Source organism: Mus pahari, chromosome 20, assembly GCF_900095145.1.
Source record: "Mus pahari chromosome 20, PAHARI_EIJ_v1.1, whole genome shotgun sequence".
NCBI classification, from domain to species: Eukaryota; Metazoa; Chordata; class Mammalia; order Rodentia; family Muridae; genus Mus; species Mus pahari.
In genome coordinates, this window is record NC_034609.1 from 30846358 (window position 1) to 30870923 (window position 24566).

Below are 24566 nucleotides of genomic sequence, written 5' to 3' on the forward strand. Positions count from 1 at the left end.
AGTGCTGGGATTAAAGGTGTGCGCCATCACCGCCCGGCTTATTTTATTTTATTTTATTTTTTGAAACAGAGTTTTTCTATGTAGCCCTGACTGTCCTGGAACTTGCCCTGTAGACCAGACTGGCCTTCAACTGACATAGATCCCCTTGCTTCTGCCTCCTGAGTGTTAGGACTAAAGGTGTACACCACTGCCTGGCCCAATTACACCTCTTTAGAGCAGGGTGAGTCCATAATTTGACTCATTCACTAAGAACTGACTCCATGATGGAAGTACCACTCTGGCCATAAAACTCGGCACACAGACAGCACCACCCTCCAACATGAAAACAGAGACCTAACCCGCCAAAGCCCGCAGTTCTGGGAAAGCCTCTGAATGTCCTGACCTTGCCTTTCGGCTTCTGTAGCTCTGCTTCTCACTGTTTCTGCTAACTGGAGCATGTCAACCCAGAACGTGAGTTTTGCGCTTAAAACCTCGCCCTGAGAAAGGCTTGATACTTCACAGGGATCCTGGACACCCAGTGTAGTCACAGGGTGGCTAATGAAGACTTCCTTTTGGTAGAAACCCCACTGCAAAGGCACCTGACACTCAGGTGGTACACAGATATACTTCAAGAGAAACATCTATGTAATAAAATACTAACGAAAATTTAGTATTTCAGTTAACAAAAACAAACCCAACAAAAAAAAATCCAGGTAAAGCCGGGCAGTGGTGGTGCATGCCTTTAATCCCAGCACTTGGGAGGCCAGCCTGGTCTACAGAGTGAGTTCCAGGACAGCCAGGGCTACACAGAGAAACACTATCTCAAAAAACGAAAACAACAACAACAACAAACCAAAACCAGGTAATCAGAACAATTAACTCGGAGGTGGATGCCAGCCTAGGTTACATAAAACCTTGCACCACTGTCTCTTCTCTCACCCCTAACCCTCCACCCCAATGGTATAAACTGGTAATCCTAACTACTCAGAGGCTAAGACAATGGACTTAAAAGTTCGAGGCCTGTTGGAACACTTTAAATAAGATCCTGTTCCAAATAAAAACCAGAAAAGGTAGCAAAATAAATGGCTGGGAACATAGGTCAGTTGTGACGCCCTGGACTAGTCACTTTCAACTGTCAATCTTGCAAAACCCAGAAAGTTTCTGTTGTCCAGGCTACAGTAGGTATGTCTACAATGCCAGAAATCAGGAGGCTAAGGACAGCGGTGGGTTCCAGCTCAGCCAGGGTTACAAAGATTCCCTGTTTGCTAATTCATAAAGTTCAGTTTACTCCATACAGGGGGGATAGGAGTTGGTTCCCCATGGGGAAGACACTTAGGGACTCGTGTGTCATGTCCCATGCTCCACTCCCACCCCTCATTCCAGTTTTGCTTTTTGGAACAACAGCAGGTGCCTTACAAAGGCCAGGGCATTTATCCTCCTAGAACTGAGAACAAGGCCTTACAGAGTTGGCACAGGCTACCGACCTTACACTAGACGCTCAAGTTTGACCAGTATACATCTGTGATGTCAAACATCCTTTGCAAACTTGGGGACACGCTTAGAGTTACACGGTTTATCGGACACTCCAATGTAATGATGGGGGAGCGTACTGTCTTTTATCCAGCAACTCCTGCAAGACTTGCGGACTTCACTGATCGGAGGGTCTTCTCCCACCTGTACCATGGCGGGAAAACAACTCTACCGCTTCCCAAAGGCATACATAAAGGCCCCGGGAGCCCTCATTTTATACGTCTGCTCGGGCACAGCCCGGGGGATGCTTGCCATCGCTGCCCTGAGCGGGTCAAACGCTCGCCGCCCGGGTCTAGGTGGTCCGCACCTGCGCGCCCCGGCCAGCCTCTTCCGGGTCAGGTGACCGCGCGCGCCCACGTGACCCGGCCCGAGTGCGGGCGCTGGAAGGCGGAAGTGGAGCGGAGTTAGGCGCCGCTGGTGTGGCCGCGGCAGGTAGGTGGCGCGGGGGGTCTTGGGTGGGGGGGAGCTCGGCAGCGAGCGGGCGGCGCGGGGCAGCCACCGGGCGGCGGGCGGCGCGAGGGGCCCGGGGGGCGGCGCGGGGCGGGCGCCGGGGGGCGGCGGCTTCCTGTGGGAGGGGCCTGGCGCGCGGTTCCGGCCTCCGAGGAGGGGTGTCCCGGCTCGCGCCCGGGGCGGGGTGGGCGCGGGGCCCGGCGGGAGTCGCCCGCTGTCGGCGCTTCCGGAAGGAGACCCCCCCCCCAGCCCCGGGTGCCCGCGGGGCGGAGGAGCCGCGTCTGTCTGGGAAGGGGGTCCCCTCCGATCTCAGCCGGGGAGACTCGTCTGCTCCCTGGAAGGGGCTGCCTGGGAGTGGGCGTCTGGCTTGTAGGGACAGGGAGAAAAGAATCTGGACGATGCGGCCTGGACCCCATTCCGAGAGTCTTTTTTTCCTTCCGTCCTCTTTGAAGAGGATGGCGACCCGAGACTCTGATACCGGTCCTGTTCAGTTCTTTTAAACTTCAGGAGGGATCCCTGAGTCTTGATCGTCTGACTCCGGTCACACCCACTTCGCCCCGTTTGGGTAGGGTTTCCACTTGTTGGGAAACCTAGCCCATCAGATCAGATCATCTTTCTTTGAGATGCTCCCGGATCGGGTCATCGTCGAGGCCACAAAAATAAAATAAAATAAAATAAAGACGCGTAGGTGCTTTGCTGTGATCATAAGAAGACTTTAACCTACGACCTGGGCCGGCGTTACCTCAGCAACGCATTGACTGCTCAAGTCTTGGACAGTTGAAAGTTTACCCATACCGATTTGAGATGAGACGGTTCCTCTCAAGCTTAAATTATGCAGCTTCCTTTACCGTGTGACTGCTTATCTTGACCAGCTGTGACTAGGTGGGGTGACTGAGACATTTCTCTTGTGTCCCTTAGAACTGTGACCTAGATCGTAGTTTTTGAGGTTAAAATGACCATCTTAAGAGTCTTCATCCTCTAGGCCGAGGGCATGAAGATGGCTCCAAGTTCCAGGCCAGCCTGGGCTACCCTGTAAGACCTAAATAAACAAACAGGCCACCCTCTTTTCCCTTCACATTTGCTAAGGTTTGCAGAAGTGAAGTGAAGTTTATGAATGCAACAAAGGTCAGGGTTCAAATGGGACACTGACAGGAGCCAGAATCACAGGTCGCTAGGGGGAAAAAATCCACTTTGCATTAATACCTTAGGAGTTGAAGACTTTGGGGTATATTACAAGCATTTAAAAGTTAATTTTTGTAGCAGTCTTGAGAAGTCATTCCCACTTTATAGGTAACAAGCTAAAGAGAATTAACTTAAAATAAAAGATGTATTTTTATTTGTGTGCATGTTTCTGTGTGTATGTGCCCACCAAGGACAGACGAGAGCACTGGGTCCTTTGGAGCTAGAGTTACAGGTGGTTGTGAGCCTCTGGATTTGCAATGCTGGGAACTGACCTTTGGTCCCGTGGAAGAGCAGTAAGCGCTCTCGCCTGCATCTCTTTAGTCCCAACCTGACTGACATCCTCATTTTGTGTTTCTTCCTTGTTTACTGTCTTCTTCCTGCAGGACTGTAAGTCATTCAAGGGCAGCGATCTGATTTTACATGACTTCTTTGGCTACTAGCCCCACGCCTGGTATGTTAGGAGTACTCGGTCAGTGTTGGAGAAGTAAATGAGTTTTTAAAGGTCACACTGCTCTGTGTATGTGGAGAACAAGGGGTTTGAATGTTACATTTCCTGTCACTTTCTCTGTTTAGTGTTACTGGCCTATGGAAAAATCAGAAGCATGAGGAAAAGGTTTCAATTGACTTGTCAGTCTCTTACTTTTTTTTGTTTTTTTTTTTGAACATTGCACCTTTCCACTTCCCTTCTTTTTGTAATTTTTTATTTTTATCTTTCCTTTTGAGACAGGATCTCAGTAAGTTGTCTGGGGTGGCCTCAAACTCCTGTAGCTCAGGCAAGCCTTGAACTTGTGATCCTTCTGCCTCTGACTCCACAGTAGTTAGGATTTGAGGCCAGTACCACCTGGACTATCTTAGTCTTTCATTTTTCCCCATCTGCAAAGAACCGATACCAGCTTCTCATTTATTTTTATTTTTATTTTGGTTATTTATTTGAGACAAAAGTTTTACAGTGAAGCCGGGCGTGGTGGTGCACGCCTTTAATCCCAGCACTCGGGAGGCAGAGGCAGGCGGATTTCTGAGTTTGAGGCCAGCCTGCTCTACAGAGTGAGTTCCAGGACAGCTACACAGAGAAACCCTGTCTTGAAAAACCAAAAAAAAAAAAAAAAAAAAAAAGTTTTACTGTGTAGACCTGGCTGGCCTAGAACTCATAAAGACCCAGCTGCTTCTGCCTCCCAAGTGCTGAAATTAAGCTGTGTGCTATTCACTATACTCAACCTCTCTCCCTTCCTGTCCTGTCCTGTCCTGTCCGGTCCTGTCCTGNGGTTGTGAGCCACCATGTGGTTGCTGGGATTTGAACTCTGGACCTTTGGAAGAGCAGTCGGGTGCTCTTACCCGCTGAGCCATCTCACCAGCCCCAGGACCTAATTTCTTAAAGTCCCTCCTCCCAACCCTGTTGCACTAGGGTACAACACATACACTTTGGGGATCCACTCAAACCATAGCTTCTGCCACAGTTGTCTTTTCCCAGGAAAATATTCTTCCTTCAAGTGGATGGTTGTACACCCCTATTTTATTACAGGCATTATTCTGGCATTTGGCTGTTTAGTATGGAGGCCGCTGATCAAATAGCTGTCAAAGCCTGGTACAGCCTGTGAATGTCAAATACATCAGAATTTGGAGATTCAACATGAAAACTGCAATTTTTGTTTGCTTGTTTGTTTATTTGTTTGTTTTTGTGACAGGGTTTCTCTGTATAGCTCTGGCTGACTGTCCTGGAACTCATTCTGTAGATTGGGCTGGCCTCAAACCCACAATGATCTTCCTGCCTTGGCCTCTGGCATGCTGGAATTAAAGGCATGTGCCACTACTGTTGGCTCCAACCGATGTTTTTATATTCTAGTAAAATCATATAAATATAATCTATAAGTGGTAATATTTTATATTTACTGTGTTAAATACAATATAATTAAATGAGTTTCAGCAGAGTGTATGTAATGACTCATGCCTGTAATCTTAGCACTCCTGTTTTGGGGGTTGTGGGGGGGCAGGTCTCACACTTGCTCAGTGCTCAGACTTTCCAGAATTTATATTGTAGCCCAGGCTAGCTTTAAATTGGCACTCCTTCTGTCTTAGCCTCTTGGGTGCCAGGATCACAGGTGTGCTGCCTCTTGTCTAAAGATCCCAGAGGGGAGAAGGTATGGAGCACAGGATGGAGTGAGGGTAGAACAGTCAGGTGATGGGCGAAGGGGGATCGCATGGCTGGAGAAAGCTAAGTGAGCAGAGAGAATGAGTTCACAGGGGTCTGGGGTGTGGGAGGAAACACTGGGCAGGCCAGGGAATGCCCTGTGGGCCTTTGTGTGAACACTGGTTTTCACAGGATGGGTGAAGCGTTTGAGCTGAGAGTGGATACTGTCCTGCCTTTCGACAGGCAAACTGTGATTGCTGTGAGGAGGAGAAAGGAGCCAGGGTAGAGGCAAAAAGACCTGTGAGGAGGGCATTGTCACACAAGGAGAGAAAAGCATTGATATATATTCTGAAGCTCAGCCAGTAGGATCTGTGGATGAGGTGACTTGGGTATGGAATATGAGAGGACAAGAGCAGGCAAAGGTGACTCCCAAGGTTTGGGTATGCACAGGGAAAAATGGAGTTATCGTTAAATGGGGTAGAAGAGCTGGAGATGTGGCCCAGTTGGTAGAGTATTTGCCTAGTGCATAAAGCCTGGGGTCTGATCCCTCCCCAGCACAGCATAAATAGGATGTGGTGGCACACATCTGTAATCCCAGCACTCAGGAGGCAGAGGCTGGAGGAGGGTTAGAGTTCAGTCAGGGAGATCATCCTTTGGAATCCAGCCTGGGCTACATAAGACCCTGTCTCAGTAAACAAAAACATAGGGAGAGACTATAGGGCAGTCAGGGCTTAGGTTCAGTTTTGTTCACATTGATTGAACAAGGCCTAGTATGAACCCGAGAGAAGATGCTGGGGCAATTCAATGAGGATGTCAGGTGGCAAGCGGGGCAGGAGGCATGTACGTGGGAGCAGTTACTGTGTAGCCTGGAGTTGAAACTGGACAAGGTCACCCAGAGAGGAATGTGAATGTCCATCCAAAAAGAACATTGCTGTTGAGCTTGAACTTGTGAGTAAATCTCAGTCAACACTGGGCCATGTCTGAAGGCCACCTAAGTACTGCAGGGAAGTTGGGTCTCTCTTCTTTTTCATTTAAACACCCCCCCACACACACACACACATACACACACACTTTTTTCCCCCTAAGACAGGGTCTCACCCTGTAGTCCTGGCCATCCAGCTGACTTTGAACTCGGAGATCCACCTGCCTTTGCCTCCCAAGTGCTGAAATTAAGCTGTGTGCTATTCACTATACTCAACCTCTCTCCCTTCCTGTCCTGTCCTGTCCTGTCCGGTCCTGTCCTGTCCCCTCCCCTTCCCTTTCCTTTTCCTTCCTTCCTTCCCCCCACCCTCCCTGAGACAGGGTCTTTTAGCTTTTTGATAGAAGGTAGGTTGTAGCCCAGACTGGCCTCAAACTGGTTATGTAGCGGAGGAACTTATGATAGACTCTCTTGTCTCTACCTTCTAAGACCTGGGGTTGCGGGCCTTCATTCACCATTGTGCCTGGCCCAGCGTTTCATCTCGTCCAGTTCCAGATCTGTGAAGGTCACATTGCTTCATTCACAGTGAAGAAACTGAGGCGTACTGAAGCCCTGATGTTAGATTCTGGAACTAGTAAATAAATGCAAGAGTTGGCTCGCCTTCTACCACACGGGTCCTGGGAACTGATTCCACCTTCACCCGGTGAGCCACCTTCTCTACAGCCTAGGTCTTTCCTTCCTAGACCTATTACTTTTGATTCATAGAAGCAATAAAAAGTTTCATCTTAAAATAATATTTAAAAATATACTATTAGGCTGGGTATAAGTGCCTGTAAGCCAAACACTTTGGGAGGCAGAGGCAGGAGGATGTCTGGGAGTTCAGATATTTAGCTATAGCTTGGGTTACGAAAAGAAGAAGAAAGAAAGGAAGGAAGGAAAGAAAGAGGAAGGAAGGAAGAAAGGAAGAAAAAGAAAGACATGTAGAAAAAATAGAATAGGATAAGAGAAAAAATTGTAATTGTACAGTGTAACTGATAATGCTGAGAAAACCCTGCCTGCTCTATACTTGTGTATAGTCTCATCCCATTGCAGAGTAATTTATAAACTGAAGAAATTGGTCTTGGGAATGGAGGCTGGGAAGTCTGAGATGGAGGGCGTGATGGTTTGTATATGCTTGGCCCAGGGAGTGGCACTATTAGGAGGTGTGGCCTTGTTGGAGTAGGTTTGTCACTGTTGGCATGAGCTGTAATACCCTTATCCTAGCTGCCTGGAAGCCAGTCTTCCACTAACAGCCTTAAGATGAAGATGTAGAATTCTCAGCTCTGCCTGCAGCCTAAATACTGCCATCCTCCCACCTTGATGATAATGTACTGAACCTCTGAAACTGTAAGCCAGCCCCAATTAAAGGTTGTCCTTTATAAGACTTGCCTTGGTCATGGTGTCTGCTCACAGCAGCAGTACATCCCTAACTAAGACAGAGGCTCTACTTTTGGAGGGCCTTCCCGCTAAGTTATTCCATGGTAGAAGGACTAGGACTAGGGGCCCTGTCAGTGTTCTGTGAGCACTGGACCTCTCAGGACCTTCTTTCTTTCTTTCTTTCTTTCTTTTTGGTTTTTCGAGACAGGGTTTCTCTGTGTAGCCNATGGTTGTGAGCCACCATGTGGTTGCTGGGATTTGAACTCTGGACCTTCAGAAGAGCAGTCGGGTGCTCTTACCCACTGAGCCATCTCACCAGCCCCCAGTAATTGGGTTTTTAAAGTTTAAAATACCAGCTTTACCAAATACATGTTGAGCACAGTGCATTCCCCTCCTTTGCCCCCATCCCCAGCCTGCTATCTTACAGATGTAACACAAAAGGAACCTCGTCGTGGGTGGGTGTGGTGCTTTGAATAGGTTTGGCCCCTATAGTCTCATGTGTTTGAATTCTTGACTCATGGGGAGTAGCACTATGAGGAGGTGTGGCCTTGTTAGAGGAGGTGTGTCACTGTGGGGGTGGGGCTGTGACTCCTTAAATGCTCAACCTATTCCCAGTGTGAAACACATTCATTCTCTTCCTGGCTGCCTTTGGATCAAGATGTGGAACCCTGGGCTCCTCTAGCACCACATCTGTCTTAATGCTTCCCGGCAGACGATAATGGACTAAACCTCTGAAACTGTAAGCCAGACCAATGAAATGTTTTGTCCTTTATAAGAGTTGCCTAAGACAGTGGGTGACTCTTGGATTTCAGTCTTGGTCTTGGGATCTGAAGTTTTCATCAGTGGATTTATAAACATCAAGACAGATTGTGATCAGGTTAGGGCACACACGTGGAGGTTAGAGGACAACTTTCAGGAGTTGTTCTTCCCTTCTACCATGTGGGGTGGGTTCAGATCCTCAGTGTTGCCAGCAAACACCTTTTCCGTGGAGCCAGTCTGGCCCAAGAGGGCATTAGAGTCCCTGTGTAATTTAGGACTGTGCCAGATTCTACAAGAGCTCACATTTTGTTCTCAGGGAAGATCTCATTCCTTTGATTCCAACTAGAACCTGTTTAGAAGATTGTGAAGTCCCTGTTCTCCTCACTGCCCTTGGTTTAGAAACAGTGATTTGGGTGGTAGTCCCTTCTAGGTAATGCCAAATCTCTTGACTCAGGGCGGGCTTCTTCCTCCTCTGGTTACTCATGCATTCTCTATGGTGTTTGTTCTGAGATCTGTTTTTCCATCTCTGCTATTATTACCTTCCACCACACACACACACACACACACACACACACACACACACACACACACACACACACGTATATGTATATGTATGTGTGTGTGTGTTTTCTCTTGTTGCTTTCTGACTAGCTTTCTGACTTTCCACTGCACAGCTGCTGACATCACCTGTGATGTCATGAGAACAGCCCCCATCCACATGGCAGCCCATAGGCTGTACAATACCCAGGATCTCCTTAATAGTTCCAGAAGGTTCCCTAGTTAACGACTGGAGTCTTGTCTGTGGGGTGGTGTAGACAGTCACATCACAAGTGAGATTTCCACTGTATTTACTTTCCTTTTCCTGTCTCTTGGTGGCGTCTTGAAGACTGATGATGAGCAGAGGCAGAGGGTGCAGCCTCAGTTCAGCCTGTCTGCTCTGAGTAGTCAGCTCACCAACACCCTCAAGGCCAAGGCGATGTGGTGTTGATCTCACCCCCAGTGTACCTCAGGCACACCACTCCTTAGGGTTGAACTTGGGCTGTGTGGTGGAGGTGGCTGGTAGCCTTTTTCCAGGAGAAAGCTCCCTTCCAGTTTTTACATGATGTTTGGCAAAGCTTTTGAAATGTGATTGTTTTTCACTTTGGGCCTCTGGTGAATGGAGGACAATTCAGTGCTAGATGCTGGAAAGAGGCCAGGAAAGAAGCAGGCGTGTGTGTTGGAAAAAATCTGGCTTGAGGGTGGGAAGGGAAGGAGAGATCTGTGGGACAGACTCTTCCACATCTTTTAGAAGAGGATACAGGAATGGTCTTTACTGACAAATACACCCTGCCTGTTTCTCTCTTGCTTAGGATGTGGATGCTAGGAATTGAACCCAGGCCTTGTGCATATTAGGAAGCACAGCATCTCTGAGCCCCAGTGCTGCCCCACCTCCTTTTTCTCTTAAGATGGTCTCAGTCAGATATACAGATTTGAACACTGTTGTAGCATAGGCTGGCCCTTGGGATTCTTCTGTCTCAGCCTGAGGTTACAAACCTATGCCACAAGGCAAGGCCAGGCTGGCTCCACTTCTCCTCTTCCTTCTCTTCTTCCTCTTCTGCTTATTTCTGTGTGTATGGGTTGTTTAGGAAATACAGGGTATTAAACTAGTGCCAGACAAGAGCTTTGCTCCCATCTCTGCCTTCTTAATGTTGGGATTAAAGGAGTCTTCTTTCTTAAAATTTTATTTTATTTTATTAATTTTTTTTATTTTTGGAAACAGGGTTCCATGTAGCCCAGGGTGACCTCAAATTTTCCATGTAACTAAGACTGGCCTTAAAATCCTGATTCTTCTTTCCCTACCTCCTGAGTGCTCAGCTTAAAGTGTTGTCTGTCCTCTTACTTTCTCTCTTAGTTAGTCCAGGTTGGCCTGGAACCTCATTATAATACATACAAGAATAACCCAGAACTTTCTCCTAGAGGTAGGAGGATCAGGAGTTCAAGGTCATCCTCAATTCTATGAAGAGTTTGAGCACAATTTGTTAGCACCAAAGAGTAAAGTTCAAAGCAAAACAGAAGTAAAGATGAGTGGTGAATGCAGACTGCCGGTGTGGCATGGTGTGCTGTGTGTCAGGTGGCAGGGTTTGCTTGGCATGGTCAGGCCTGGGCTCCTTACACCCTGAGCACCGAGAAGAAGAAGAATTGGATCTGGAGGTGTGGCTCACTTGCCATCCAGAGGACCCAAGTTCAGGGTCCACACAGTGGCTCACCACTGCCTGCAGTTCCACTTCTAGGGCATCCAACACCCGCTGGCCTCTCTGGGCAGCTACACACCCTTGGTGCACTTAAGAACTTATGCAGGTGTGCATACAAGCAAATTAATAAGTAATTATTAAAAAAACCTAAACAAACAAGGAAAGAAAACAGTGAATCAACTGGTCCTTACAGCCCAATGTCCATGACAGACAAATGGATAAGTGAAAGGTATAGGTGTTCAATGGAGCAACATTCAGCCACAAAAGGAAAGATATGTGTTACAGTGACCTGAAACATTCCATGAAAGAAAGCAGTTACAAGACTACACACAGGCCACATGACCGCGTTTGTACGAATTGTCTGGAGTAAGCAAATCCACCGTGACAAAAATAGATTGATGTTTGCCTGGAGCTGGGGGAGGGGAGATGGGTTGGTATTGACAAGGTTTTTGGGAGTGATGAAACAGTCTGGAGTCAGAGCTGATGGCAGCTCAGCTCCAATGCTAATAAAAGCCCACTACAACTATGTGCCTTAAAAGGATGAGTTTGGAGTGAGGGATGGAGCGTAGTGTGTTCGAAGAAAGCCCTGGGTCTCTCCAGCTTCTCACAAACCAGGTTTGATGGTGTGTGTCTGTCTTGCTTAGGGAGGCAAGAGGGTCTGAAGTTTAAGGTTACATAGTAAGTTTGAAATCAATCTTGGCTAAAGAGAATTTGTCTTACAGGGTCTCTCAATGTAGCTCAGGCTGTCCTGGAATTCACTATATAGATTAGATTGGCCTTGAACTCGGAGGTCCGCCTGCTTCTGTCTCCTGAGTGCTGTGATTAAAGGTGTGCATTACTGCACTCATTTAAGAGAATTTATTCTTTAGAAAGAGGCCAGTAAGCTGGATATGGCACTGCATGCCCTTAGCCCCAGCACTTGGAGGCAGAGACAAGTGGATGTTTATGAGTTCGAGGCCAGCTTGGTCTACAGAGCATGTTCACGGTAGCCAGGGCTACACAGAGAAACCCTGTCTCAAACAAAACAAAACAAAAATCAAAAAAAGGAGAATAAATTTATGGCATGTGAATTATGGTTCAGGAATAATAATTAGAGATGGCTCACTCTTGTTTCAAATGCACCCTCTGTGTCTGGTAGGCCGAGTCATGATTCTGAGATAGTGCAAGATCTGAGGTGTAGCTTAGTATTAGAAGACTTAAATGACAAGCCTGAGGTTCTGGGCTGCAGAAAAGATACAGGGAAAAGAAGGATTCTTGTAGCCACACTCCGTTTCCTACCTGCTTTGCTACCATGTGCCATTGAACTGCCCTTTGTTTCTAGCTGGGCACATGAAAAGTTTTCTGTACTGGAGCTTGAACCCAGGGCCTTGCTGTGTTGGGCTGAGCCACATCCCAGCATTACTAAGTGTGAGGTGCTAACAGGCTGATGGTCTGTGTGCTAGGACCTCAGTGAAGAAAGTGGTTTAGTTCAGCCTGTTTGGGAGCAAAGTTAGTTCTTCTCTAGGGTTTAAGGAGGGCAGCTGCCTGTATAATTGGGTAGGCAGAGGACTTGGAGCAGCCATTGCTCCCTGCTCCCCATGTAGTCTTTTTATTTCTTTTTTATTTTTTTCAGTTATTTATTTATTTATTTATTTATTTATTTATTTATTGAGTCAGTGTTTCTGTATGGCCCTGCTGTCCTGGAACTTTCTTTGTANACCAGGCTGGCCTCAAACTCAGAGGTCCACTTGCCTCTGCCTCCTGAGTTTAAATAAAGGTTGATGAGTTCAAGACCAGCATGGGCTATAGGAGACCATGTCTTAAAAAACAAAATGTGGGGCTGCAGAAGGAGCTCAGGAGTTAGGAGCACTAACATGGAGTGGGGAGGACTGAAGCGTGGATTCAGCACCTGGGTAACTAGCTGTTTCCTGGCACGCTTGAACCTCAGCCTGGTGCAGCACTGAGACAGGAGCATTACTGGGAGCTGCTACCTTCCAGTTTAGCCAATAAAACTTGAGGCCCAGCTTCAAGAAGAGACCTTGCCTCACAGGAGTAAGGAGAGTGGTAGAGGATGACACAGCAGCGTCCCTTTATGGCCTTCGATGCACATAAGTGCATGTGCTTACACACACAGGTTAAAAAAAAAAAACAAAACTTGAAACAAAGCTGCCTGTCAAGCCTTGTATGGACAGTAAACTCAGAGATAAAATGCCATTTTATTTATTTAGAAATTGTGTGAATCTGCTCATATTGGAAAAGGACAGGCATTGTGGTGTCTTCCCCACCTTTTCCTGGCCCGTTACTGTCTGCAGCGGTGAAGTCTGTATATCTAGCCCTTGGTCTCCCTCCTCCCTGCCTGTCTCGGCACATAAGCCATTTTTCTGACTTTGTTTTCTTTCTTCTCCCCCCTTCCTGTTTACTCCCTCCTACTCTGTCTTTCAGAGGTACATGTAAACATGTCCTCATTACTAGCTGGAAAGAGTTACTAGTCATCTGTGTTTTTGAATCACAAGTGGAACACACTCTGTTCAGGTTTCATAAGCTCCCTTTAGTCTTGCGGTACAGTCCATTGCTAGCCCCAGACTCAGGCATCTATCTAGACCTCCTGTCTGGTGTTCACTGATGTGAATCGACACACCCGGCACACTGATGTCTGTCCTCACCCTCTAGTTGTGGTTAATTTTCTTCATGTGCACACAGGACGGTTTACAGTTCACATAGCTTCCCTTGCAATGGTCAGGTGGTATCTGGCTAATTGGATCTGGAATGGCAGACAAAGCTCACATAATAACAGATCAGTGTTCATAAATGGCGGGCTGTAATTATGAAGGACTGGAGAGAGATGGCGTTGGTGGAGTTTTGGAGCCCATTTCAGCTGAGCTTGCTCTCCCTGAGCTTTCTTTCTTTTCTTTTTTTCTGACTTCTTTCCTTTTGTCGTCTTCTTCTTCTTCTTCTTCTTCTTCTTCTTCTTCTTCTTCTTCTTCTTCTTCTTCTTCTTCTTCTTCTTCTTCTTCGTCTTCTCCTCTTCCTTCTCCTCCCCTCCCTCCTCCCCATCCTCCTCCTTCTCCCTCTCCCTCTCCCTCTCTCTTTCCTTCTTTTTATTGGATATTTTATTTACTTACATTTCTTTCTGAGCTATTTTTTTTTTATTGCACTTATCTTTGATTTTGTTTTGGGCTGTTAGTTGTAGATCAAGATACTTTGTTTTTCTCCTCCTTAACAAATCCATGTGGAGGCTCCAAGTTTCTTTGTTTGGACCTTTGGACCAAAGGCCAAAGGTCAGGAGAACAAGCAGCTTCAGAACCTACCCTTACTGCAGTTGCCTTAGGGAAGGGAGTGTCCAAACCGACATCAAGATTTTAAAGTCTATAAATAGTGGGTTTCCAGCTCTGGGAGCCCAAGCCTCGGTTCAGGCACTGACCCCAGGCATTCGACTGCTGGCATTTCCCCTTAAAACTGTAGTTCACTTCGAAAGAATGCTCAGACTTCCAGATGGCTCAGAGGTTGAGATAACTCTCCTGAGAGCTCTGGCCATGGGTCTGCAGGGTGGTGCAGTGGTGAAGACCCACTGCTGGTTGTTTTCTGTTTCCAACACCCACATGGTGAGTCACGCCCATTCATAACTCCAGGTCCAGGATTCAATGCAAGCCTTTTTCTGGCTTCTGTGGGCACCAGACATGCAAATGGTCCACATACATGCAGTGCACACAGGCAAAACACTCATACACATAACAAAAATCTAAAAATGTCTAAAATATTAAAAGATAAATGTTGCTCACACAGTTAAAGTTTCTCAGTCTCTGTTTCATTTCCTGTTGTGGAAGAGGGACCTTGTGGTTTAGTGTCAGTGACTCTGTCCTTTCCATGCCTCCATGTTTCCTTACAATGTATGTCCCCTGTGACACAGTCTGTTTAAGCTCACATGTTCATTGTACCTGGGCTGCACGTCCTTCTCTTCTGCCCCTCTCCCTTCTTCCTTTCCTCCCCCCTCCCCCCATTCAGGAATGGTGAATGTGATTTGGATCCCCATCTTTCAAGGGTGGTGTGGCCCCATTAGAAACAACTTAAAAAGGCAGAAAGGCCCCCAGATAGTTGTGGGTTCTAGAAGCTAGCACTTAGAGCTCACGTCGGGTCCAGTGTCGTCTGCTCGGTCATGTGGAGGCGACTGAGAGTCCCTGTTGGAGGTGGTAACAGGGCTCTGGGGATCGTGAACTGTAGAATACTGTACTGTTTTGTTTTGTTTCTGTTTTTTTGAGACAGGGTTTCTCTGTAGCCCTGGCTGTCCTGGAACTCACTCTGTAGACCAGGCTAGCCTCAAACTCAGAAATCCGCCTGCCTCTGCCTTCCAAGTACTGGAATTAAAGACGTGCACCACCACTGCCTGGCTTTGTTTTTGTTTTGTTTGTTTTTTTATGTAAGGAGCATTCTGGAGGTTCCCACCAGAGTTAAAGTATCTACGGTCAGAGGTGTAGCTCTGGCAGAGGGCTTGCCTGTCCTGAATACAGCTCTGGGTTGATGGTTTAGTTTGTTTTGTTTTTGTAACCTAGACTAGCCTTGAACTTGTCACTTTTGGAGTGCTGCTGGAATTATAGGTGTGTGCTGCGACATGCAGCCCTTACAGTGTTTTTGAGGCTGAGTCTTACTGTGTGGCCCACACTGACCTTGAACTCACAGTGATCCTCCTGTCTTTAAAGCTCTGGGATTATATATACATACCACAGCACTCAGCCCTGTGCTGCTTTAATGGCAGCAGTTTCACAGACAGCCAGAAGTCTCTGAGGCACTGCATCATTAAAACTTTTCATAGCAACACCCACCTGTCACGCACGTCTCACCGTGGTCACGCTTGCATTGAGGGTGCTGCAGCCAAGATGCCATTGGTGCTGCGGCCACAAGGGCTGTTGTCTTCATACAGTCTCAGGAAAACACTTCAGTTCACAATCCTTGAAGGAGCTGCCTGTGTGGTGCACAACTTAGTCCCAGTACTTGGGAGGCTGAAACAGGAGGATCTCTGTGAGTTGGAGGCCAGCTTGGTCTACAGAGTGCATCAGGAAAGCCAGGGCTACACAGTGAGACTGTGTCTCAGAAAGCAAACAGCACACCTCAGAACTCACTGTGTTTTTATATTTTAAAGGTTTGCATTCATGTGTATGTCTGTGCATGTTTGTGCAGGTGCCTGCAGAGGCCACCTGGGTGTTGGATCTTCTGGAGTTGGAGTTATGTGGAGTTGTGAGTTGATTGATATTTGTGTGAGCACTAAATTCAGGTCCTCTAAAGGAGTAGTATATGCTCTGAGCAGCTGAGCCATCTTCAGCTCCGATTTATTATTATTGTCCCTATGTACTTTCTCTTTCTCTCTCCCTCCCTCTCCCTCCCTCCCTCCCTCCCTCTCTCTCTCTCTCTCCCTCCCTCTCTGTCTCTGTCTGTCTCTCTCTCTCTCTGTCTCTCTCTCTCTCTCTCTCCCTCCCTCTCTGTCTCTGTCTGTCTCTCTCTCTCTCTGTCTCTCTCTCTGTCTCTGTGAGTGTGTGTGTGTGTAGGGGTTAGGGAGATGCAAGTGCCATGGCTTTTGTGGTCATCAGAGGCCAGGGGACATCTTTGTAGAGCTGGTTTTCTCCTTCCACTGTGTGGGTTCGGCTCTATAGAGTGAACTCAGGTCTTCAGGCTTGTGTGACATGTGTCATAGCTACTGAGCCATCTTGCCAGTCCATCTGACTCTTGAGACTGTCTTTTCATATTCTCACCTTTGGAGTGTGCGCACACTGCATGCTGAAGACAAGTACTTGAGCAGCTCTTGAATCTAGAGCAGAATTGTTGCTTTTTTTCCCCCGTGAAATATGATTTTTCCTTTAGAAAACAACTGAGAAACAAATTGGAGTTATTAGATTTGTGAAATTGGCAGACATTTTCTTCAAACTGAATGAAGCAAACCTGACACTCTGAGGAAAATAACTGACAGTATTTGTTGCCAGTAACAAAATCGTTCTTACAAGAAAATTAGGATTTTGGGCCACTCTACTATGACAGGCTTGACAGCTTTCTGCTGTTTGGAGGCCTGTCTGGTGAGATCACCAAGCACATTGACAAATGTGACTTTTTTTTTAAAGTTCTGTAATGAAATATGTTAAGATTTAGAATATCCACACAGCTCAAGGAACCAATATTTTCTAAATGAAATCCGATGATGTTCCAAGGATCACATTTGAGTATAGGAATTCTGTTTTAGGTGAACTTCTGCTTTTAACCGCACGAGTGACAGACACCTCTCAGGTGCTATCAGACGACTTTGCATGGCTTTATTAGCCATTTGGCATCACTGGAGAGATGTTCAATCAGATCTTCAGGTTCAATGACCCATAAAATGCTGGCTTAGTTGTTTGTTTATTTATTTATATATTTGGAGACAAGATGTCTATATGTAGTCCTGGCTGTTCTGGAACTTAATATGTATACTGTGCTGGCCTTGAGCTCACTGTACAGCTGAGAATGACCTTGTCTGTCTACGGCTTCCACCTTTCAAGCCCTGGGATTATAAACTTGTGCTGGCATACAGATTGCAGGCATGAATCATCATACCTGTCCTGGGATTGAGGCCTCCTTTTTAATTTTTTAATATTTAGTTATTTAATTTTATGTGTGTGAGTATTTTGCCTGAATCTATGTCTGCATTCCACATGCATGCCTGATGCCATTGGATTTGAGAAGGCATCAGGCTCCTTAGAACTGGAGTTACAGATGGTTGAGAAGTGTTGTGTGGGTGCTGGTAATTGAACCCAGGTCCTCTGCAAGGATCACAAGCGTTCTTAGGTACTGAGCCATTTCCCCAACTCTTTGGGTTGAGGTCTTTAGTTTCCGCCTCAGCCGCTGACTAACCCTGCCACTCTGCTTCTTTTGCAGTTCCATTGTGATGACATGGCATCTGCCAGCTCCAGCCGGGCAGGAGTGGCCCTGCCTTTTGAGAAATCCCAGCTTACCCTGAAAGGTGAGCGTCATTGCATGAAGTATTTGAGGCCCATCTGTCTGGAGAGTCAGGTGTTCTGAAACAGTTCAGGAATGTAGCATTTGTCTCAGAAGATTATCACGCTGTAACTAGAGTTCTTGGAAAAGAAGGCAAATAATGGGGCTGTGGGAAAAGTAGACCTTTTGGCTAAAATGCTCTGAGATGGTTGATTCCTGTGTGTCTAGGGCTCCCCCTCTGTACATTAATGCTCCAGGTGGTCCCATCCAGCCTCATAGCTTTAAATGCCTTCAGTAACAGGTCACTCTTAGATTGGTGTCTGTAGCCTAGACCTTCCCTGGAGCTCCAGCATTCACAGAAAGTGTCCAGGTCTGGAACCGTGTCTGTAGCCTAGCCCTTCCCTGGAGCTCCAGCATTCACAGAAAGNTCTGTAGCCTAGCCCTTCCCTGGAGCTCCAGCATTCACAGAAAGTGTCCAGGTCTGGAACCGTGTCTGTAGCCTAGCCCTTCCCTGGAGCTCCAGTATTCACAGGAAGTGTCCAGGTCTGGAACCGTGTCTGTAGCCTAGCCCTTCCCTGGAGCCCCAGTATTCACAGAAAGTGTCCAGGTCTGGAACTGTGCTCCTGGCTTCTTCTCGTTGCTCATGTTGGCCTGGCAGGGAAGCCAGCACCTAGTATTTAGCACTCCTCCCCAGTCCTGTTGCCCACCCCTAGCCAATAGCACTCTGTTCTGGAGTAAGGTCCTAGACCTGCCTTTCTGATTCTGCCCTTTGTCTTCTTTCCTTGGTGCTGTGGTTGCACAGCAACCAGTAGTCTTGTTAAAATGTAAGCCGCATCTCTGCATCTCAGCGTCAAAGCTAATGAGCACTGTTTTCTCATGCATGTCCTCTTCCCTCTGCATTCGTGTCCCCCGAGCCATTCTGGCCTCCTGACTCTTGGAACTCACCTGGCAGGCCTCTGCCTCTGCGCCATTACCCTCAGCATCTGAGTAAAATGCTTTTAGTTTGCTTTGTTCTTTTACACAGAAGTCACCCTTCAGTGAGGCCTTCCCCACTAAGTCCCTCACATCTGTCTGCCCAGTTTATTCTTTTCTTTAAGGTTGTCATTGCTCAATACCTGCATACTTCTATTAAAGGTACTTGGGGAATGAGTCTAAGGCCTCAGAGTTTTGCCAGTTTGACTTGGGGAGTGTAGCTTAGTTGTTAGAGTTTGCCTAGCATGCACAAAGTTGTACTGGGCTCAGTGGTCCTGGATAAACTGGATGTTGTGGTGTGTGCCCATAATCCCAGAACTCCAGAGATGGAGGCAGATTAGAAGTTCAAAGTCATCCTTAGCTACATAGACAGTTGGAGGCCAGCGTGGGATATGTGAGACCCTGTCTCAAACCAAACCGTACCAACCAACAAACCAACCAAACCAAACCAAACCAAACCAAACCAAACCAAACCAAACCAAACCAAACCAGGGAAAAAGCTAGAGTACAAAAACCCGAACTAAAACCAAATCAGAACAAAAGGAAAAGCCTGTCCAGAGAGGCTGAGGGTGTTGACTTGGGGGAGAGTTGGTTCCTGCCTCAGACCTGCCTTTCACTAACTTTGATTGCAGGGAAGTTAATTCGGCTCCCTGAACTTAGATGGCCCAGCTGTGAAGTTAAAGACATTGAATTTCATTTTCTCCCCAAGATTTCTTTGTATTTTATAGTATGAGTGTTTTCCTGCATGTCTGTATGTTTACTACATGCATGAATGGTACCTGTGGAGACTGGAAGACAGCATCAGTTCCCTGTGATGGCTGTGAGCTGCTTTGTGGGTGCTGGGGGCTGGATTCAGGTCCTTTGCAAGAGTGATGTGTTCGTAACCCGAGCCATCCACAGGGTCTCACTGTGTAGTCCTGCCGAGCTAGCCTGAAACTCACTGTGTAGACTAGACTGGCTTTGAACTCACAGAAATCCACATGGCTCTGCCTCCTGTGTTCCAGAACTAAAGGTGTATGCCACCAGGCCTGGCAGGAACTTGTTGATTTTTAAGGAGATTGTCTAGGACTGAATGAAACATGTTCCTGTTTTTAAAAGTTAAGGTAGGCAGTGTTCCTATCTCACCACAAGATGGCGTCAGCTAGCCTTGATGTACGTGCAAAGCGGTATGTTTTCCACTTAGGTCTCATGTCTGTGACAAACCTCTATTCTCAGCCCCATCCCTTTTGCTTGTTAGCCATGAATGTTTTTTGTTTTGTTTCTTGATTTCTCCGTACTGTAGCTTTTGGGTTTTGGAGTAGTTACTGCTTCATAGAACCTAGGGGTGACTGTTTGTCAAGTTGTAGACATTTGTAGGACTTGTCACCTCCCCCAAAGGATCTGGGAAGGAGCTTTACTTCCTCAATAGAAGGGACTGCAGGGGAGGTTAGGCTTGTTATTGCGGGGTGAGGAACATCAGTTATAGCCTCTGATTTGGGCACAGGGTGGACATCTAGATGTGTTCCCTCTGATAGACCTGCATTTCCCACTGTGATGTTTGTTGCCTTTACGTTCCATGGATTTGTACCAGTCTGTTGGTGATAAATGACTATGACAAGTGCTGCTGTGTGCTAGAAATAGTGACGTATGTCTGTAATCTCAGTGTCGGGGAGACAGAGGCCATGTATGGCTGAGTAGTAGGTTCAAGTCAGCCTGTGCTGTACAGCGAGATGCTGCTATTTAAAACCAGGAAAGAAACCAAACTAAACCGAAAGGAGAGCAGAGGGAGGGAGGGAAGGAGGGAAGGAGGGAAGAGAGAGAGAGAGAGAGAGAGAGAGAGAGAGAGAGAGAGAGAGAGAGAGAAGTAAACATTGGCCCTGCTCCATAAATCCACAACCAGTAAGGAACAAGGTGCTAGTTTCGAGTTCCACATTTCTTCCCATTATCTTATTTTTGNGTGGCTCACAACCATCTGTAATGAGATCTGATGCCCTCTTCTGGTGTGTGTCTGAAGACAGCTGCAATGTACTCATATAAATAAAATAAATAAATCAAAAAAAAAAAAAAAGAAAGAAAAGAAAAAAGAAAGAGAGAGAGAGGGGGGAGGGGGAGGGAAGGAGAGAGAAAGAGAGACAGACAGGCAGACCCACAGACAGACACACATGAGGGCTGTAAACAGAACCGGCAGTGCAGGTGGCTGACCACCATGGAGTGTATTCAGCCTTACTGCTACATGAGGAAGAGTAGCAGAGCAGATAAGCAGGGCCCAGGAATGGTATACAGTGGGATGGAGTCAGGTTGCTGGGGCACATGCTGGTTCATAGCTCCCTCTTTATATAACTGAAACATGAGCCTCCCTCCCCCATACACTCTGGCCCAGGCTGACCTAGAACTCACTCTGTAGTCCAGATGATTCTCTTATTTCAGCCTCTCCAGTCAGTGGGATTACAGGTGTGAGTGACTTTGCCTGGCTTTTTTGTTTCGATTTTTGTGACTAGCTCTGTCCGGCCTGGAATGCCTCGTGTAAACCAGGCCAGCCTTGAGTTTGCAGCACTCCTGTTCTCCCTCAGCTGCCGGGATTGCAGGTGTACGTCCCATCCCAGCCTTGTTTCCTCCTGGGTACAGTCAGGGAGACAGGATATTCCTGCTTCATGAGTTGGGGGCTCCAACTGCTCTGAGGAGCCACACTTGCGCTGACTGTCCCAGGGCAAAGGACTGCAAGCAGTCATCTCAGCAGTGTAAAAAGTTAGCACAGCCATGCAGCGGACTTTGTGACAGTCATTTAAAAGTTGATTTGGGGGAACTGGGGAACAGGCCAGTGGGCAGAGCACTTTGCTATCTCATGTGCTTTTGGGTTGGGAGCAATCTTTCTCCCTTCATAGCTTAGACTCTTTTTGTACACACATGCTTTTTGCTTCTTCTCTGTTTAGTTTATACTCCTTTTTATTTCTTGTTCTAAAACATTCCTTTTGTACATGTGTGTTTGTGTGCACACGATGTTTTGGTCAGTGGTCAACTTTGGGTGTCATTCCTCAGGCACTGGCCTTTTGTGTGGGAGCTGGGGATGAAAATGAGGTTGTCAGGCATGCACAGCAAACAGCGTCCTGACAGAGCTATCACCAGGTCAGTTTTCAAAAGTTTTATTTTTATTTTTTTAAAGAGGACAAAGCAAACCAAACCAAACAAACAAACAAAAAAAGACCTTTTAAAAAGGAAATAACCAAAAGGAGCCAGACCACTTGCCCCAATGGGCATATGGGACTTCTTTAATTTATCTGCCTTTTCTTTCTGTCTCATCCAGTGGTGTCAGCAAAGCCCAAGGTGCACAACCGCCAGCCCAGAATCAACTCCTACGTGGAGGTGGCAGTGGATGGACTCCCCAGCGAGACCAAGAAGACGGGGAAGCGCATCGGGAGCTCTGAGCTTCTCTGGAATGAAATCATCGTTCTGTAAGGCTGTCACTGGTGGAATGTAGAAGGCGGGGAGGGGAGGCTGGGGTGCAGACTCTGCTGCCCTTGGCCCCCATGGTGCTCCTCTTTAGGTGTCTGCATGTCACTGAGCTCACAGAGCACTCATTATTAGCCAGGGGTTGCAGGTCAGCGTGTGAGGTGTGTATGTGACTGTGTTCCTGTTTTGTCCCCTGTAAGATGTCAGCAGTGTAGCTAGCTTTCAGCAGTCTGTTCATGTTAAAGGGGTGGCTGCTCATCGCGGGGCTGTGATGAATCACTTACTTGTTTTCCAGGAATGTCACAGCCCAGAGTCATTTGGATCTGAAGGTCTGGAGCTGTCATACCTTGAGGAATGAACTACTGGGCACTGCCTCTGTCAACCTCTCCAATGTCCTGAAGAACAATGGCGGCAAAAGTATGTATGATTCACCTCTAGTCAGGGAGGATATGCAACCAGTCCTGGGGTTGGCCACAGTGCCTCTGCCCCTTAGAGACCATCTATGGAGTTTGAGGAAGGCCGACTTCAGCATGCTTGGTCCAGGGCTGTAGGATGCAGGACTGTGTCCCCTAGTTTTTCTTCAGGGATGGAGGCTATCCTTCCCACTCTTTCACTCAGGAGACATACCTCCAACTGAAATCAGTGCTTTTCTTGTCTGAGCCCTGGAACAGAACAAAGGAGCTGTGTGCATGTGTGTGTGTGTGTGTGTGTGTGTGTGTGTGTGTTTGTGTGTGTGTGTTTGAGTTCTGGGTTTGGGTTAGGAATACAGAAGGTGCCCTGTGTCTCCTAGGGATGTGACAGCAGCTCCATCTGAATTATCTCAGGCACCTCTGCTGGCCGGACATATAAATCCTGAGACCTGTTCCTTGCTGTTTGTGGCCAGTGGCATAGCCCACGCCTGCGGGCTGTAGACCCTTCCTCATAAAGCCTCTATTCAGAGCAGTACCATATGTGGCAGCCAACTGCCGTGGAAAGAAAGGCTCCTTTTTCTCCTACTGTGGAGAAATATTTTTTGAAAATGGACTTAGCCTAGGTGAGACCCAGGGTGGGGAGTGTTGAGGCTTAGGTACGGCTTGAGGCTTTTCCTTCGGAGCCCATCCTTCTTGCTGGGCTGCTTGGGGAGGTTAGCTCCTCCTATGCTCTGGTCCTTTCCGCTGGACATAAAGCAGCATGGTGGAGGATTGTTTAGAACCAGAGACATGCCTCTGTCTTAGTTGTTTTGTCATTTGAGTTGGTGTTTTTTATGTGTGTGTATGTGTGTATGTGTGTGTATGTGTGTGTGAATGTATGTTGTTGCTCATGTGTATGAATACTTATGGTTGCCAGAGGTCAGTCACAAGAGTCATTTCTCAGGTGCCATCATCTATGCTTTTGTTTTGAGACCTGGAGCTCACCAAGGTTGTTAGGCTGCTGGCCAGCAGGCCCCTGAGGGCCTCCTATTTCTGCCTCCCCTGGGTAGGCATTGTAGGTGTGTGCACCAGGCCTTGATTTTATGTGGTGCTGGGGATTTAATCGGGTCTTCATGACTGTGTATCTGCACTCACATGTACATACAAACAAACACATCACGTAATTAAAGCTTTTAAAAGTTTACAGATCTTTAAGGAATGTGCAGTGGCGGTACAGCCTTCCCTTTCCTGTCTCATCTGTGCAGGCGGCAGATGGTGGCTTGATTCTGGTGTGTTCTCTGTCGCGCTGACATGGAACCAGGAGCATGCGCACATGCGGCAGATGCTCGACCCTGGATCTGCACTTACAGGGGCAACAGCAGACTCTATTGTTTAGAGTCCTCTAAAAGTATTTTATTATTTGTGTGTGTGCACACATATGTGTGTGCCTTCCACAACTCATGTATAGAAGTTAGAAGACAATTTTGTGAAGCCACTTTTCTCCATCCAGCTTTACATGGGAGTGAACTTATATAGCAAGTGCTTTTACCCACAGAGCCACCTTGTGAACCCTGTCTTTCGCCTTATGGTTATAAAAATAATTATGCTGGCCGGGCGTGGTGGCAAGCCCTTTAATCCCAGCACACAGGAGGCAGAGGCAGATGAGTCTTAAGTTTGAGGCCAGTCTGGTGTCTCAAAAACCAAAAAAGGGCTGGAGAGATGGCTTAGCAGCTAAAGAGCGCTGACTGCTCTTCTTGAGTTCAATTCCCAGTAACCACATGGTGGCTCACAACCATCTGTAATGGGGTCTGATGCTCTCTTCTGGGGTGTCTGAAGACAGCTATAGTGTGCTTACATATATATAATAAATAAATAAATCTAAAATAAAATAAAATAAAATAAAACAAAAAAATGATAGGACTGGCAAAATGGCTTAATGGTTACGAACTTTTGTTGTTCTTGAAGAGGACCTGGTATTTTACTTAGGGTCTCTGTTGCTGTGAAGAGACACCACGACCACAACTCTTACAAAGGAAAACATTTAATAAGGGCTGGCTTACAACTTCAGAGGTTTAGTTCATTATTGTCATGGCAGAAAACATGGTGGTGTGCAAGTAGACATGGTGCAGCAGAAGGAGCTTAGAGTTCTACATGTTGATCTTCAGGCAGCAGGAAGAGACTGAGACACACTGGGTCTGGCTTGAGCATCTGAGACCTACCTCTAAGCCTGCCCCCAGTTCCTCCAACATTGCTAC

The 24566-nt window shown here is 47.1% G+C and overlaps 1 protein-coding gene across 1 annotated transcript in view; it reads left to right on the top strand.

Annotated features, from left to right (window-relative positions):
- Positions 1-1854: 1854 nt before the first annotated feature.
- Positions 1855-24566, top strand: part of Wwp2 (WW domain containing E3 ubiquitin protein ligase 2) — a 118386-nt gene continuing 95674 nt past the window's right edge. Inside the window, exons 1-4 of the mRNA XM_021220650.2 lie at positions 1855-1941; positions 17465-17549; positions 21777-21924; positions 22218-22339. Coding sequence (XP_021076309.1) covers positions 17480-17549; positions 21777-21924; positions 22218-22339 — 340 coding nt within the window. The 5' untranslated portion in view covers positions 1855-1941; positions 17465-17479. The remainder of the gene's footprint in view (positions 1942-17464; positions 17550-21776; positions 21925-22217; positions 22340-24566) is intronic.